This window comes from Syngnathus leptorhynchus, chromosome 14 (genome assembly GCF_054491065.1).
Source record: "Syngnathus leptorhynchus isolate UIUO chromosome 14, UIUO_Slep, whole genome shotgun sequence".
Taxonomy (NCBI): Eukaryota; Metazoa; Chordata; class Actinopteri; order Syngnathiformes; family Syngnathidae; genus Syngnathus; species Syngnathus leptorhynchus.
The window spans coordinates 2,248,522-2,263,330 of record NC_141208.1 but is presented as its reverse complement, the minus strand read 5'-3'; the positions used below and the strand labels follow the sequence as shown (position 1 = coordinate 2,263,330).

Below are 14,809 nucleotides of genomic sequence, written 5' to 3'. Positions count from 1 at the left end.
CATACAACCTACCACTTGCAGCTCAAGCACATAGAGCAAAGCATCCCATCCTTTTCCATCACTGCAAATCCCACCAAGTATTGTCCTAACACTTTTGTTGTCACCATTTCTACTCGCCATGCCCCGAAACCAGTTTTCGGACACACAAGAACGTGGAGACGCAAAGTAATAAACGCTACACAAACAAATACAAAGCGACACACAATCCGGGGACCCCGTGTGGAGATAAATGTGAGCAGCAGTCCTCACCTCCAGCACAAGAAAATCCAATTCCCTTTCACTTTTATCCCTGAGACTAATGTTACTGTCAAAAAAGACACCACCACCAGAGACCCACAGCTCTGTGTGTGTGTGTGTGTGTGTGTCTTTGTGTTTGCTGCACAGATAGTGAATTCATTTAAGGTGATGCATTGGCGTCTTTACCTCCAATCTAACTCCAAGCCTCTGCGGTGTTGTTCTGACAAGATTCTGAGCCCAACACGCAACTCCTCTTTGTATACATTTGATCTTCTCATTCCATTTTCCTAAAGCGTCGCTTGTAATTTTGATTTCCTCTGATCTCATTTCTCGTCTTTCTCATCGGCTCGTATCTCGACGTGGAAGTGCAATACCGGTTACAACCTGTTGGCAATTCAAATCCAATCATTTTCCCGCGTATAAAGCACAGTACAGAGCGTTTCCCCCCAAAAAATAGAAAGAAAAACAAGGGACCAAGAACACAAACACTATCTTTTCATAAACACGCGTACAAAACGGCTTTTGCTTGGTTGTGATTGGCAAATCAAGGCCGTCCGGGCTCCTGCCTTGAGTGAGCCCCGCCAAAAGTCTGTGTGTGTTTGTGTGTGATTGCATCTACTTTGTTAGCCATTTGTAAGCCCGACCAGATGCCGAGCAGAGGGGCACGGTGCACAGAGCCCGTCAGTCAACCTTCCCGTCGCACACGCATAAACATACATGTGCGGGTGCACGCTGATTGAAGTGCAACACCCGCCCGTCCTTTCCCTTGTGGCTGATTAGTATTCATGAGATCTCAGGAGAACCCTCCACCCCAATACACCCACCCTCTCTCCTCGCAGATATTCTCGTGGATCGGTCCGTTCTAATTATCGCCTGGCGTTCATGGAGAGGCTTGATTAGAAGCTGTCAGTGTGACTGATGACGACACGCCGCATTATCCCCACGAGAGACGAGTCGGGGGCCAGAGAAGAAGGCCGGTCACAGCTGCGGGCTGCGCCGCTTGCCTGTCTACGTCTCTTTATAGTCTGTGTCTTTGTTCCATATAATTGCGCTTCATTACAGCTGCCTTGTTATGTCTTTTTCTAGGTAAGCCGGTGATGATCATAACAGAATTCATGGAGAATGGATCGCTAGACACCTTCCTCAAGGTGAGTCTATCACGGACAGATTTTCAAGGTCCACGACCGTGTGGCAGGATTTGGATGCTCGTTCCATAGCAAAATAACTAAAACGACTCACACATTGATAAAAACAAACAATTGTAGCAGTGCGAATTATAACAAGGGTCATAAAGACTGTCCGCAGTGTCTCGATATAATAACGGAACATGTTTTATGTTTTTTACAGCTGATCTGTGCTCCAGGCATCCGTATGTGTCTTTAATTATGCTGACCATTTATTAAACAGCTGTCCCTGAGAAAATACAAAACCACAGATCTGTCTGGGAAGGTCTTCCGCTCTCTCATTAATGTTCTACGATCCTCCCGGATAGCGTGATTGGATAGATAGAAAGAAAGATGATAGATAGATAAATGACAGATAAAGAATTAGTTCCATGCTTCCTCATTAGTCTTCTTATGGAGCAGCCAGCCGGCAATATAATGTAGTGGTCGGATTGATAGAGGAAGTCTGGAGATTTGTTAGACACTCCAATCAATCAGCATCTCACAAAAAAAAAACCACCAGCTAATTAACTTATTCCACAGATGCTGAAGGGGGAGAACGTAGTTGTTGGTAGAGGGCGGTGTGCATATTCACAAAGACGATGGCCATAAAAGATAAATGGATACACGGCGACGGAATCCACCTAATATAGTTCTCTCTTGACAAGAAGCTGTGCAAAGGCAGAGATGGATGGAGAGAACATTGAAACAGAGGAGGGAGAGATTAAATGAAGGAGAAAGGGTGACCGATAACATGGATGGGTTTTTAACGGTTACCATTGGCCCGTGGCGGGAATCATTTGCGGAGGAAGGTAAGCTGAACTGTCATCGATCAACAGGCTCTACTTGCCTGACAAAGAAACAAAAACTGGATTCGGGTCCTGAGTTTTAAAAAAAATCTCCAGCTAGAAGAGGCCAAGTAGGGTTAGCAAGAAACAGAAGTTGTTCAGGGACACAAATGCCAGTTGACATCATCAGTGATGACATCATCTTTCTGCAACTAAGCATGAATTCTTCTTTCTCCTCGTTTGTCCTGGCAGAAACACGACGGACAGTTCACGGTGATCCAGCTGGTGGGCATGCTGCGCGGCATCGCCTCGGGCATGAAGTACCTGTCGGACATGAGCTACGTTCACCGAGACCTGGCCGCACGGAACATCCTGGTCAACAGCAACCTCGTGTGTAAGGTGTCTGACTTTGGGCTCAGTCGGGTTCTGGAGGACGACCCGGAGGCCGCTTACACCACCAGGGTAAGACGGATTGCTATTTTATTCAATATGTTCCGCTCGATCATGAAGACGAGCATTCTGGTGATCTCACCCGGGTTGACAACGATCAGAAATCATTTGAGTCTTTCACAGACACTTAAAGTTTCAAACAGTGGCAAAAAGCTTGGAGCAAATAAAGTCCTTTTGCCTACTTATAGCTAAATTGGAGAAATCTTTGGTCGCATTAACACCCTCGCACAGAACCGTCGTCGTCAGTGAGTTAAGCCACGGCGGAGGAACTCATCTAAAATGCCCAGAAGGAGACGACGGCATTATTCATATGCATAGGAGGAACTGTCGAGGATGTTATTTTTAATATGGCATTAGCATTGCCCAGGGAGGGGTGCATCAGCCGCAGACTGCTCCATTGCAATCAGACACACACCCACTGATGTCAGGAGACGTCGACGGAGAGCTGGAGGCGCTGGCGGGGAGGGGGCGGGGCAAGAGGCGGAGATGCCGAAGACATGGAGAGAGAGAAAGCGAGAGAGAGAGAGGAGCGGGAATCAAATAAGGCTGAGAGGGAACAAGGGAGGGATCCAGTGAGAGCAGTTAAGAGATAAGAGAGGATGTTTAGGGACGGACAAGGGGGCGATGGAAACTAAAGTACAGTGCACAGTGACTTGGCGGCTTTGTCTTTGACGTGACTTTGACCAGACAAGGGGAAAGCCGAAGCAGCAGCTGCTGCATGTTAAAAGGATGACTGGAGCCTTGCTAGTTATCGTACGTGTGTGTACTCGGTCTTCCGAGTGAAAAAGCGCGGGTTCCGATTTGCCTCTATACAGTGGCGCTTTATAAAATGTGTAGAATGAAAGCAGAAAGAAAAATGTGATAACTACAGAACGAAATTAATGTCATTCATGACACTCCTGGGCCAAATCTCCCTCATAACATTTGAATAATGAAAGTCTTACAGTGACTTATTCAGTTAAGCCTTGCTAAGGAAAATTGTGTGACCTATTTACAGGGAGGGAAGATCCCCATCAGGTGGACAGCTCCCGAGGCCATCGCCTACAGGAAGTTTACCTCGGCCAGCGATGTGTGGAGTTACGGCATCGTCATGTGGGAGGTGATTTCGTACGGCGAGAGACCCTACTGGGAGATGTCCAACCAAGATGTGAGTCACAATCAAACCCACACATGGCGCAAACCAAAACGCCATTTCTGGCAGATCGGATTTACCGACCTCTTTTTTTTTTCTCCCTAGGTTATAAAAGCAATAGATGAAGGCTACCGTCTTCCCGCACCGATGGATTGTCCGGTGGTGTTGCATCAGCTCATGTTGGACTGCTGGGAGAAAGGACGCAGTGAGCGACCCAAGTTTGGACAGATTGTCACAATCCTGGACAAGCTCATCAGAAACCCCGCGAGCCTCAGAGAGCTGGCTAACAGCCCGGCGAGGTCAGTGGGAGAGAGCTGAAGACATAATCACTGATCGAGATTTCATTTGGTGCCTTGGTTGCTTACTGAGAAACAAGTCGAAAACCGCAAGACACCCCACTGTTTCTTTCCCCTCATGTTATTAAATACAAAAGATGATACATATTAATGTAGCCAAATGTGAAAGTCAGACTGTCACTGTCACATTCTTTTAGAAGCTATTATTCCATCGATTAATCGAATCATCGTGTATTAGGAAAAAAAACGTTTTCCCCCGATTAGATATTGTCATTTGGTATTTAGTGATGATAAAAAAAAAAAACAGCTAAACAGTAATATCACACGAGAACGAGAAAGATTGAAGGTTTTCCAAAGTGAAAGCAGACGTTTGCAAACATCTTCCCATCATAAACAAAGATAAATCACTCTGCGTTCGTGGAGGACAAGAAAAAACAAAGAAGTATTACTTTCAAGACAACCACAATCATTACTGAAACCAATGTCTCCAAACGATAAATTGCTTTTTTAAAATACAAGCCCATTTGATCCTCCATTAATCGATTAATCTTGGCACCTCGAAGAAGTACATCAACACTATGACCAAAAACTATCACGTGATCCACATGAGCAAGGGGCAACCTTCTCCTTTTGTATCTCAAACTTCTCCTTTTGTATCTCAACAGTGAGGAGCCCACCACTCCAGAATTCAGTGTGAGCACTGTGGACGAGTGGTTGGAGGCCATCAAGATGGGCCAATATAAAGACAACTTTTCCAGCTCTGGATATGTCAGCTTAGATTCAATCCTTTACATCAGCGTCAGGTAAAGACATAACTGTTCCTTGTATTTATTATTATTTTTTTTTATGAGACTGAACTTTTTTTTATCTCCTTTGCAGCGAATTGGCTAAAATGGGTGTAACTCTAGCCGGCCACCAGAAGAAGATTTTATCCTGTGTGCAGAGCCTGCAGACCCAGGGGACACATGTCCAAGTATAACACGCTCCACATTAACACATTGAGAGCGAGCCAAGAGTTCCTCCACCCAATGGAGACGTCACTCCGTTGCTTTTGAAAGTCACTGAAGTTGGAGGACGACATGGACACTTTGACTCCTTCACATTCGTACACCATTCTTCCCTTCCTCGATGGACACTACCAGCTTGGGAGTCCCACAACCACCGATACGGAGCAGCATCTACCGCATCATTCACATTGCAACAGCTTAAACAAAAACAAAAAAAGACTCCGAAAGGAAAGACAAGAAAAATGGAATCTATTTCTCACGTGAGGTTTCCAATTTGGTTTCGATGTCTTCTCATTTTCTGCTTTCACCTTGAAGAGTTCGAAAGGCGCCACAAGTACACGTGTATGTGTCGATGTATGTATGTATGTAGATGGCCGTGAGTCCCACGCCCGTATCGATGTATAGCTGGACCTAACGTTTGCATTGCTTTGGAGCTTTTTTGTGATTTCATCTTCCATTCCTCGAAGAAACACAAAAAGAAATGATATGAATGTGAGGGGGAAACTGGACCTAAAGAGGAAGTATTATAAACGTGTGCACAAGGGCAAGTGCTTCCCTCCATCACAATCAACTTTGGCTACACATCCGGTGTCACTTTTCTTCCATTTCAGCGTTTTCAGCAATATTCAGAAAAATCTCCATCGGATGAAGAAGCATTGTCCCCTTTTTTTTTTTTTTTTTTTGCTGAATAAAGGGAATCGTGTTTCAAATGTCAAAGTTGACACTGAGCGATAAGGGTCCGTCAACGATGACTCCTAATTTCCGCTTCTATGGCTGGATTGTTACTTGTCACTCTACTTTTATCCTCTGTGATCCTCGCACTTGGTTATCAGGTGAAAACTTTGTGATGGCACTGAGCCCCCGTTTTTCAGTGTTTTATTCTGTAAAAGGACAGAGCGTGGCATATGGCACCATATATATGATTGTATCATAGTGTAAAATATGTACAGTGTTGCTTTCCAATGATAGAATGTTTGTAATGATGCCGATGACCACTTTTGTTATGAAAAAGGAGATTTGCGAGTGCTTGTTCAGGGGAAAAGGGGCAAAAGCGGGATATTTCTTTGAACGACGGAATGTAGCATGAGTGACAAGCTTCGTCTTTGTTGACAGGCAACGATGATCATGGTTTGGACATAAAATTAGAATAAGTAGAATGGACTTGAGCTGATTTAAAGGCCAGAAATGTCATTGTCCCGCTGTGCACACCGTTATTGTGGTTGTGCAAGCAGGGGTGAAATGTGATTTTTTTTTTTTTTTTTTTTTAATATGGATTTGCACTGAAAAATATCACTTCACCGAGCTAGCTCGCTCCCGAACTGATGGTTGTCCAACCATAGAAATCAAAAGTAATCCTAGTTGACCTGCTAGCGTTAGCAATTAACAAAATGTGCTAGGGCAAGGGGATTACTTACTGGGGCGGAAGACCGAAATTATTTGAGGGTTAAGTTCATAGCACTTGAAGAGGAGAATAAAATGAATGAGTTTTGGACTATTTAAAAAAAAAAAAAAAAAAATGTTCTATTGCCAAAAAAACAGCTGATCATTTTCAATGACATAACAAAAACAAACTTTTGTCTTATTTATCATTTCCAAATACTGTATATCAAAATAAATTCCAGCATGAGCGCATTCTACTCATACTAAATTTATGATTTCATGGCAGAGTTCCCTTGAATGGTGGCCTTTTGGATGCCTTATTTTGCTCTTGGTCTTTTTGTTGCCCTCTAGAGGTTATTAGAAGGAGTCAAGTGTACGTAGAGGAAGTATTTATCTGGTCTTCAACTGTCCACGCTTTCAATTATGATTATTTCTTTTTGATGTGGGGAAACAAAAAAGAAAAACAGACAGTATTGTTATTTATTGGATTGCTACGATGTTCTGTGAACTAAACAAATGCGAATGTGGTTGATTTACGCACCTTTGGTCGATTTAGTTGCATATTGTAGTTGCATCAAAATGAAATCCCCCCCCGCCCAACAGATACGACTGGAATAGCATCATATCTACTCGTTCACTTTAAAGCCTCAAATCCCAGATTTTTTTCCTCCCCAAATTCACTCGGTAAAGTCTTTGTCGTCCATCTCGGTTGTTGTGAATGTTGACGAGTGACTCATTTGAAACTTCCTGGCACTTTTCCTTTCTTTGGCCACCAAATAATATTGATTGACCACCAAGCCGGTTTCCTCTGTCTTGCTTGTTGTAAAGGGTGTAGGCATTCTCATGTCTTTCATGTTGCTGTAATAAATATGCTAATATTTCTAATTTCTCAGCTGCAGCCTGCATTGTCCCTTTCTTTCATTTTACCACACACACACACACACATGCACAAATCCGGAGAGACCATAAACAATTCAAAGTGCCTTTACAGGAAAGTAATACGAGACGCTCGCTTAATTATTTTTGCTGCTAAAAAGCCTTAAAGTATCAAATGCTTTGTTGAGTGCTGACCGGTCAGCATAAAAGGTTGCTTAGTTAACCTCCCCCTCCCTCCCCACCCCCTGCTGCAATTATAATAGTGGGCTGAAATTCTTTCATAACATTTGCGCACGGCAAATATTGTCCAGCCTGCGAGCACGTTCATTGGGTGCATTGGTTTTTTTTTTTTTTTCATTTTGTCTCCTGGGAAGGGGAAGGTCAGTGACTTTTGGCCTGAGTTAACCTCTTAATGCAGTGGCCCAGTTGCTGTCGCTCCATGTTACCGCCATTACGCCTCATTTAGCCCATCATATTATCCATATTCCCCTATCGCTCACTCCCCCACCTCTCTCTCTCTCACAAACACACACACACACACACACATACGAGACATACAAAAGCCCTTCCAGGGGCAGGGCAGCTCTTGATTTCCTCAATCTCTCCCTCGCCCTGCTACCTTAATATCTCCAGCGACCTCACGGGCTCCCATCCTGCCCGTCGTAATTCATATGCGGCAGACTGACAGAAAGCGAGCGGTTCCCCCAATTTTCAATTTCCCCTAATCGACGTTGCAGGCGTAGACAGATAAAGCAAAAAGTATCGGTAATTAATACAAAGGATATTTTACCCAACTTGTGCGTCAGCTTGTTCATTGCAGGAATATATTAGACACTTTTTACAAAAGAAATGCCGCCATCTCTTTTTACACAGGCGCCATTCTGCCTTTGTTATAGCTCCGAGACAAACCAGCAATTTTCGGGCATTTGCTAGTGGCAGGTTCGTGACACTACAGACTTATTTGTTCGACAGAGTCTATTCGAGTGGAAGCCATTATTAGTCGGCATGAAGGCCAAACAGTAAGATAGGCCTTTTGTCTTGACACCAGGAGGATATCATTTCTCGTGTTTAGTCAGAATAACATAGAGGATGACTCGAGCGAGACGCGAGCAATTGATTCATCGCACAGCTGCTATAGGCGTATTGTGAAAAGGTCACGTGTCCCTATGGAGAACACTTTAAAAGGCCACACATGACTGATGAGCCTGTCATGTTTCTATCACATACATGTACAAGTGGTCAGTCCCAAAGGAATGCTAATTGGTGCGCTCGTTCGTGCCGTCACGGGTGGATTTGACATCCACACATGAAAACACAAGAGAGCAAAAGATTATAGATTCATCAGGACCGCCAAGGGTTACACAAGAAAAAAAAAATAGAAATCGGATATAAAACGGAGCAAATGCTCCCTGAGACGCTTGTTAAACTTTGTCATGTGCGATTGTGTCGTTACCGACGTCCTGGCTAATCAAATATGACTCCACGTTTGGTCGTTCCACACTCGCGCGCACACGTCTGCTGTCTCGCCGGATTTTTAGTTTGCTATCAAAGCCACTTCCTGTCTCAAATTTTGAACAGTAATCAAAGTGGCTGATTGAATTTGAAAACTGAGCTTGGCGCTAGAAATCATATTACATGCCTCACTCTCACCGCAGGAATGAGAATGTGTTGTGACTACACCAAAAAAAAAAAGGATGCCAACAATAGTTGTTGGAACTTTAAATGGAGGACAGGAAAGAGTTTACAAATACAGTACAGGGAATTTAGTATCCAAATTACATTTGGGATGCTTGTCAACCAAATTTTCCCAACCCACTTGAATGCAAATCAAATGAAACACGATGTACAGTCCGATTCAATTTCAAGTCTAAAGTAACTATCAAAGCCTTTTCCACAGCTCGATTTTGCCAATGTATAAAATCCTAGTAACCAAATCAGAACCCTTGAGGGCATCACCCAAGAAATAATTCATGTATTGGCCAACCACCTGAAATCAAAAGCAGATTTCGAAATAAAACAGCAGACTAAAAGGGATAAAAGAATATGTCATGTGTAATCTTGGAAGAAAAAAAAGTGGGGAAAGCAAGACGGGAGCAAAGGGACTGAGATCATTTTGACCACATAATCCCCAACAGATGTGGAAATCCTACTCGACTGCTGTTGGGCGGCTTCGTCCAAAGAAAAAAAAAGAAAAAAAATCATCCCTCGTTTATATCGGGAGTTTCACCCGAGTCTACGTGTTGATATTACGCATTCGGAGCACATCACGAGTGCTACTGTGGTTAACAGGTCACATTAACAATATTTTATATTACGTTGGCATGAATGAGTTTGGAAATGTGTCACTTGAACGTCGGGGTGTAAATCCAGCATACTTGAATAGACTTTTAAAGAGAAAAAAAAAAAGGACTAGAATTTGGCTGCATAAATGATAAAGGTTTTGAGTTTCAAAGTATAACCCAGCACACTTTTTATAGAGTCCATAAAGCAAGTATTGACGACACAAGGGGAAGCCTTGAAACCACAAAACTAAATTCTATGGGCTGTGAGTGCGCCAGAAAAAGTCGGTTGCAAAATGTTTTCTCAAATCAAACAGAGGTGTAAATCCTCCCTGGCAAGTTTAAAAAAAAAAAAACAATCCCAGTGTGCTACTGAGATGTCTTAACTATTGCAAATAGACGCCGACGCATCAAAAGACAAAGATGCACCGCTGATCTTCTTTCTGTATTCAAATGTCTTTTATCATTTTCTTCCATGCGTTCGTTCCATGCTACTTTTGTTCCTCCTCTGAAGAATATGCGACAAAACATTGCAATCGCAAAGGAAAGAGTGTTTTTGGTGTTTGGTGAGCTGAAAGTGTGGAGACTGCAGAAAAATGAAGCGTATTTTCAAGTGGAAGTGATTTGCACTTGGCGAGCTAGTCAATGTACTGAAACAGATGAAGAGGACTATTGGTCGTGTTGGGTCAATAACCAATCAAGGACATTGAGCTTCTCAAGCACATTCAATGGGGACACTTAAACAATCCAACTGATAATATTCAAGATCCTATAAAATGTCCAATTGTTTGTATTTTCCGTGAAAAAAAATACGACAGTTTTATTTTGAAAAATGTTCAAGCTACTGGCATTGGATTGAATTAAGTAATTCATCAATTGGACCTTTTTAATATTCAAATTTTTAACTTGAGCATCACACATTTTTGTTTTTTATGCACATCTTTGAAATTTGTACATACCACCAGTGGCGGAGCTAGGATGTTTTCCTTGAGAGGGGCGTGCGGGATCTGTAAAACAGGGAAAAAAAAATAATTTACAAATCCAATTTATTTTCAGAAAACACTGATAAAGATCCTACAGGTTGAAATGTCGAAAAAACTCAAATAAAAATAGAAAATACCCAAAAGTAAAATCCCGCCACTGGCACTTGGGGATGGGAGCGGCTCTCCTCTTTGTGATGCCAGCACTAGTGCGTATCAATAAATGTCATAGCATCTGTTTTAAAGATACGCTCTTATTCATTTGATTGGTCATAAATGTGTCACTCCCGTGCCGGTTCAAGAATTTTCCTTCCATCAAATTACAAGTCAAATCTGTTTTGGTAGCGTAAAACCACAACCACAATCCATAACCACCAAGCATGCAGTGAGCACACAACTATGAGAGCTCATGTTTGACCACACAAGATGAACAGAGCGAGGAAGCCCTGACACAGCTAGCGCTCCGTTTTGACTAAATACACAAAAACATTTTTTTGTTGTGGTTGTCAACATTGTCACATTTTCCTCCCAATGTGTTTGTGTGTGTGTGTCTGAAGCCCAAACACAGCAGTTAGTGGAGCCAGTTGAGGCTCTAAATCATCCCGGCGCTTCCTAACAGAGCTTTGACCCAAATAACGTTGTAATTTATGAAGGCTTTTAGGCTTTCAGGCAACCATGGAAATAGAACAGAAAATAATGAAAGTTGGATCTAAGCTACATCGTTTTAGTTGATGCTCCCGTGTTTTATTAGGACACGAGTCTGTTGTTTGAAAATAGAGACAGTCAACACAATGAAGCATCTCAGAAAGCCGTCGGAGCCTGTTGAGTGTTCTGTTCCGTGTAGTGACGTACATTAAGTTCAAATGTTTTATTGAGCTGATTTGAATTTTAGAATATATTTTTTTTCTTCAACCTTTTCCCAGCTTTTGTATGTATTTTTGTGCACCTTCTGAAATTACATGAAATACCTCATATGCGGCAAGACATGCTGTAAAATAAATAAATAAATAAACAAATAAACAAATAAATAAATAAATAAATAAAGTAATGAATAAATAAATAAATAAATAAATAAATACAAAATGGTCAGGGAGTTAAATCATCAATCCTCACGTTAAGGCATTGTGTTCTACACTGATTTATTCCGATTTTGTCATCAGCCATGTGAGGTCCTAGAGGCACTGACGAACCACTGAGATCATTAGTGCTCCGCTGTCAGTTCTTGTCCTCAGGCAGGGTTAGAGGTCCAAATGAACCATTGGCAGCGACCAGAAAAGGAGACATCTCGAGCAAGCCAGAGAAATCCCTGCGTTTGTGTTTTTGTGTGCGGGACGGCACGCATCCAATGCACTCCAGCGGGTCACTTGGGTCAGCGTTTGAAGTGGAGATGCAACTCGCTGGATCAGGCTTCTGTCACGCTTCTCCACATCAGAGAGACAAGCTGTCATGAAAGAGGAGGTGCTCCAAAGGCGCACAATTGGGATGACAAGAGTTCCCACATGAGATCCATCCGCGTCCACCTTTTAAGGCTGCTCCGTTCACAACGACATCTTGACTGAAAAAAACGTTTCTCATACGGAAATGTCCATGTCAAACGGTTTCATCGTGACACAAAGGAAATGATCACTTAGAGCTTTTATGGATCATTTTATTCGGGGAGGAAAATAAAGTACGCTCAGAGTTAACTTCCAGCAAGGTAGCATCAGCTGTGACTAAACATTTTGTTGCCCCAGCAAAAACGAAGAACAAAACTTCTGCAGGTGGCAGTTGTCCGCCTGACTGATTTAATAATTCAACAATGTTTATCAAAGATAAATCATTGATACCGTAACATTTGCAAAAATAATCTATCTTGTAATAAAAACTAGTTTTGTGTGTGCACATGGTTCAAAGAGTAAAAAAAAAAAAAAAGAAATGTTTCCATAGCAACACGAACAATGTGTAAATAATACACACATTTCGACATCTGAAGACTCCCGAAAGACGAGTACGGGAATGAGGAAAGAATGACAGCACTTCCGAGAAAGCCTTCCATAAATGTCTTGCCATTTTTTGGATGCTCTCTCTCGTGTGTATTCCTAAACGGATGAGTCATAGCCATTATTTCAATCCCACAGTGTAATCCAAAAATATGGAGTCACGCATGTCAAGTGTTTCAAAAACATTATGCCTGCCAGCTTTGTCAATCTGACAAATTCATATTTCAACTACGGCAAAAAAAAAAAAAAACATGAAAGCTTTGACCAAAAGCAGAGTGTTTGCTAAATGAAGATGAATGTGTCGCTTTGTACCGAAGGTGATATTTTATTTTGGATCAGACGCTTTCTGTTTGGTAATGTAGCAAGCTCTTTCACAACACCGTGACAGCTCTGGGAAATGGATATTGATTGGAAAGGTTGATGCAATAGCCCAACACACACATATATATATATATATATATATACGCTTCCCCCGGCGGCCTTTTTTTTTTTCCTGCTTACGTTCACACCCTCATCTCTCCCTCCTTTCTATTTTGCACTTTTTAATATGCTTCCCCCTTTTCCGTCTGGATAGCGAGGGGCTGCACTGTGTGACGAGCTATAAAGCATGATTGATGCCAGGGGCTGATTTTAAGGCCCCCCGAGCGCTTTAGGGCTCCCGATCAAATCCCCGACATGTACGATATGTGTTCTTTTGCATGCGTCCCATCTATATTCATGGTGTCTGAGCACGCAGAAATTTGCAACACCAAAAGCATGAAGATGAATTGTAAGTGAGGCAAGTATCAGCTGTGGAATGATTTATTCCATTTTCTTGGCTTTGTTACACTGAAAGTGAGCTAAAGGGCTACGCCGAATCAATTCCTAGTATCTATCCATCGACTGTATCTAAATACCATCAAATCAGTTTTTTTTTTTTTTTTTGTCAGGAGGCAGTTTTGTCTTTTGTGTAATAATCCATGACGAAAAAAAAATGAACTGGCGTGGAACGTTATTGCCTTGCCATGAAATTATTTTTCAACCAAACAAGTCTGACGGACACGTTGAGGATTGTGCAGCCTTTGTGATGTTTACCAGCTTCTACTTTTATTTAAGGTGTTTTCATTTGGATTTGCTCATCTAAAATAATTGGGTTGGAAATGAGAAGGGGGATATTATTTAGATGACGGAAATTGTATAAATACATGTAAGGGGATGGTCAATTGGATTTGTTCAATTGGATTTTTTCTTCTTATATCTTTTAAAGACCCCTAAAAAGTGAATTGAGAGATTTGCTTGCAATCTGGTTTTGATTTGCTTTCAATTTGGTTTCGATTACGTGATTCTGACGATTCCTGAAATCCTAGGTGAGAATTTAGTATTTTCTGACTCCAGTTGGAGCAAACGATCCAGCAGCTCACGTGAACATCACATCACGTGTAGCTCTTCATCCACGACAATGCAGATGTTGCCTCCAACTAGCCAGCAGTCTGGCTTTGATCGTTCGCCGAAGTCAAACACACTTAGCTGCCTTTTCACAAGCAGCAGGAGGCTCTCGGCGATCTGTTTTGCTTTTGACGTGCAGATAAAAAGGCTGCCGCCGTGCTCAGAAGAAAGCTGTATAAATACTTTCAAATCTTCAGAGTGGCTCCGTAACTTACATAATTAGCCGATTATTCATGTCGCTATTTTCGCAGTTATTTGAATCGCACTTTAAAACTCACAACACAGACATTTCTCAAAGCAATTTTTTCTGCCACTGTGTGAGAATATGGATTTTTGTGTCATGCTCATGATGAACAATGTTAGGATACAAATTGTGCTTTTTCTAGTATGCCTTTTATATGATAAGCGTGTCGGATGTCTTGTTTGGTAGCTGTTCGAAAGATTCGGTTCGAGATCAATGTGCCGTATTGAAGCATCTCAAATGGTTTTACATATAGTATGTGGGTGTCTCTTGACAGGGAAAGGGCAAAGAGGCTGATGAGACAGCAGGGGCACGCAGAAAAAAAAAAAGCAAAGAGTCGTCAGGGAAAGTGACATTGACACAGCGGGAGCCAAACTGGACTCTGGGAAAAATTAATCCGAGCTGACTCTGTGGAAAAGGCCGACGATTCGAACTCGAATGTTTTGGGAGACAAATGGACATCTTTTGAAATTCTCATAGATCCAACACCTGTTGAGTATTTCTCCTTCAGGCAATACGTTGTTGAACACCAACATGTTTTGAGAAGGTCAAATCAAGTTCATGTGGGGAAAAACA

General features: G+C 42.2%; 1 protein-coding gene and 1 long non-coding RNA gene across 3 annotated transcripts in view; one reads left to right on the top strand and one right to left on the bottom strand.

The window, feature by feature from the left end:
• The window catches only part of LOC147045906 (ephrin type-A receptor 3-like), a 53,666-nt gene extending 46,357 nt beyond the window's left edge, over positions 1-7,309 (top strand). Inside the window, exons 14-19 of the mRNA XM_085929703.1 lie at positions 1,324-1,385; positions 2,441-2,650; positions 3,636-3,785; positions 3,876-4,069; positions 4,732-4,869; positions 4,946-7,309. Of these exons, the coding sequence (XP_085785829.1) occupies positions 1,324-1,385; positions 2,441-2,650; positions 3,636-3,785; positions 3,876-4,069; positions 4,732-4,869; positions 4,946-5,045 (854 nt within the window). The 3' untranslated portion in view covers positions 5,046-7,309. The remainder of the gene's footprint in view (positions 1-1,323; positions 1,386-2,440; positions 2,651-3,635; positions 3,786-3,875; positions 4,070-4,731; positions 4,870-4,945) is intronic.
• LOC147045905 (uncharacterized) overlaps positions 1-14,809 on the bottom strand; it is a 97,042-nt gene that overhangs the window by 55,944 nt on the left and 26,289 nt on the right. For both annotated transcript variants that reach the window (XR_015068162.1, XR_015068163.1), the window contains exon 2: positions 10,568-10,615. This is a non-coding gene — a long non-coding RNA (uncharacterized LOC147045905). The remainder of the gene's footprint in view (positions 1-10,567; positions 10,616-14,809) is intronic.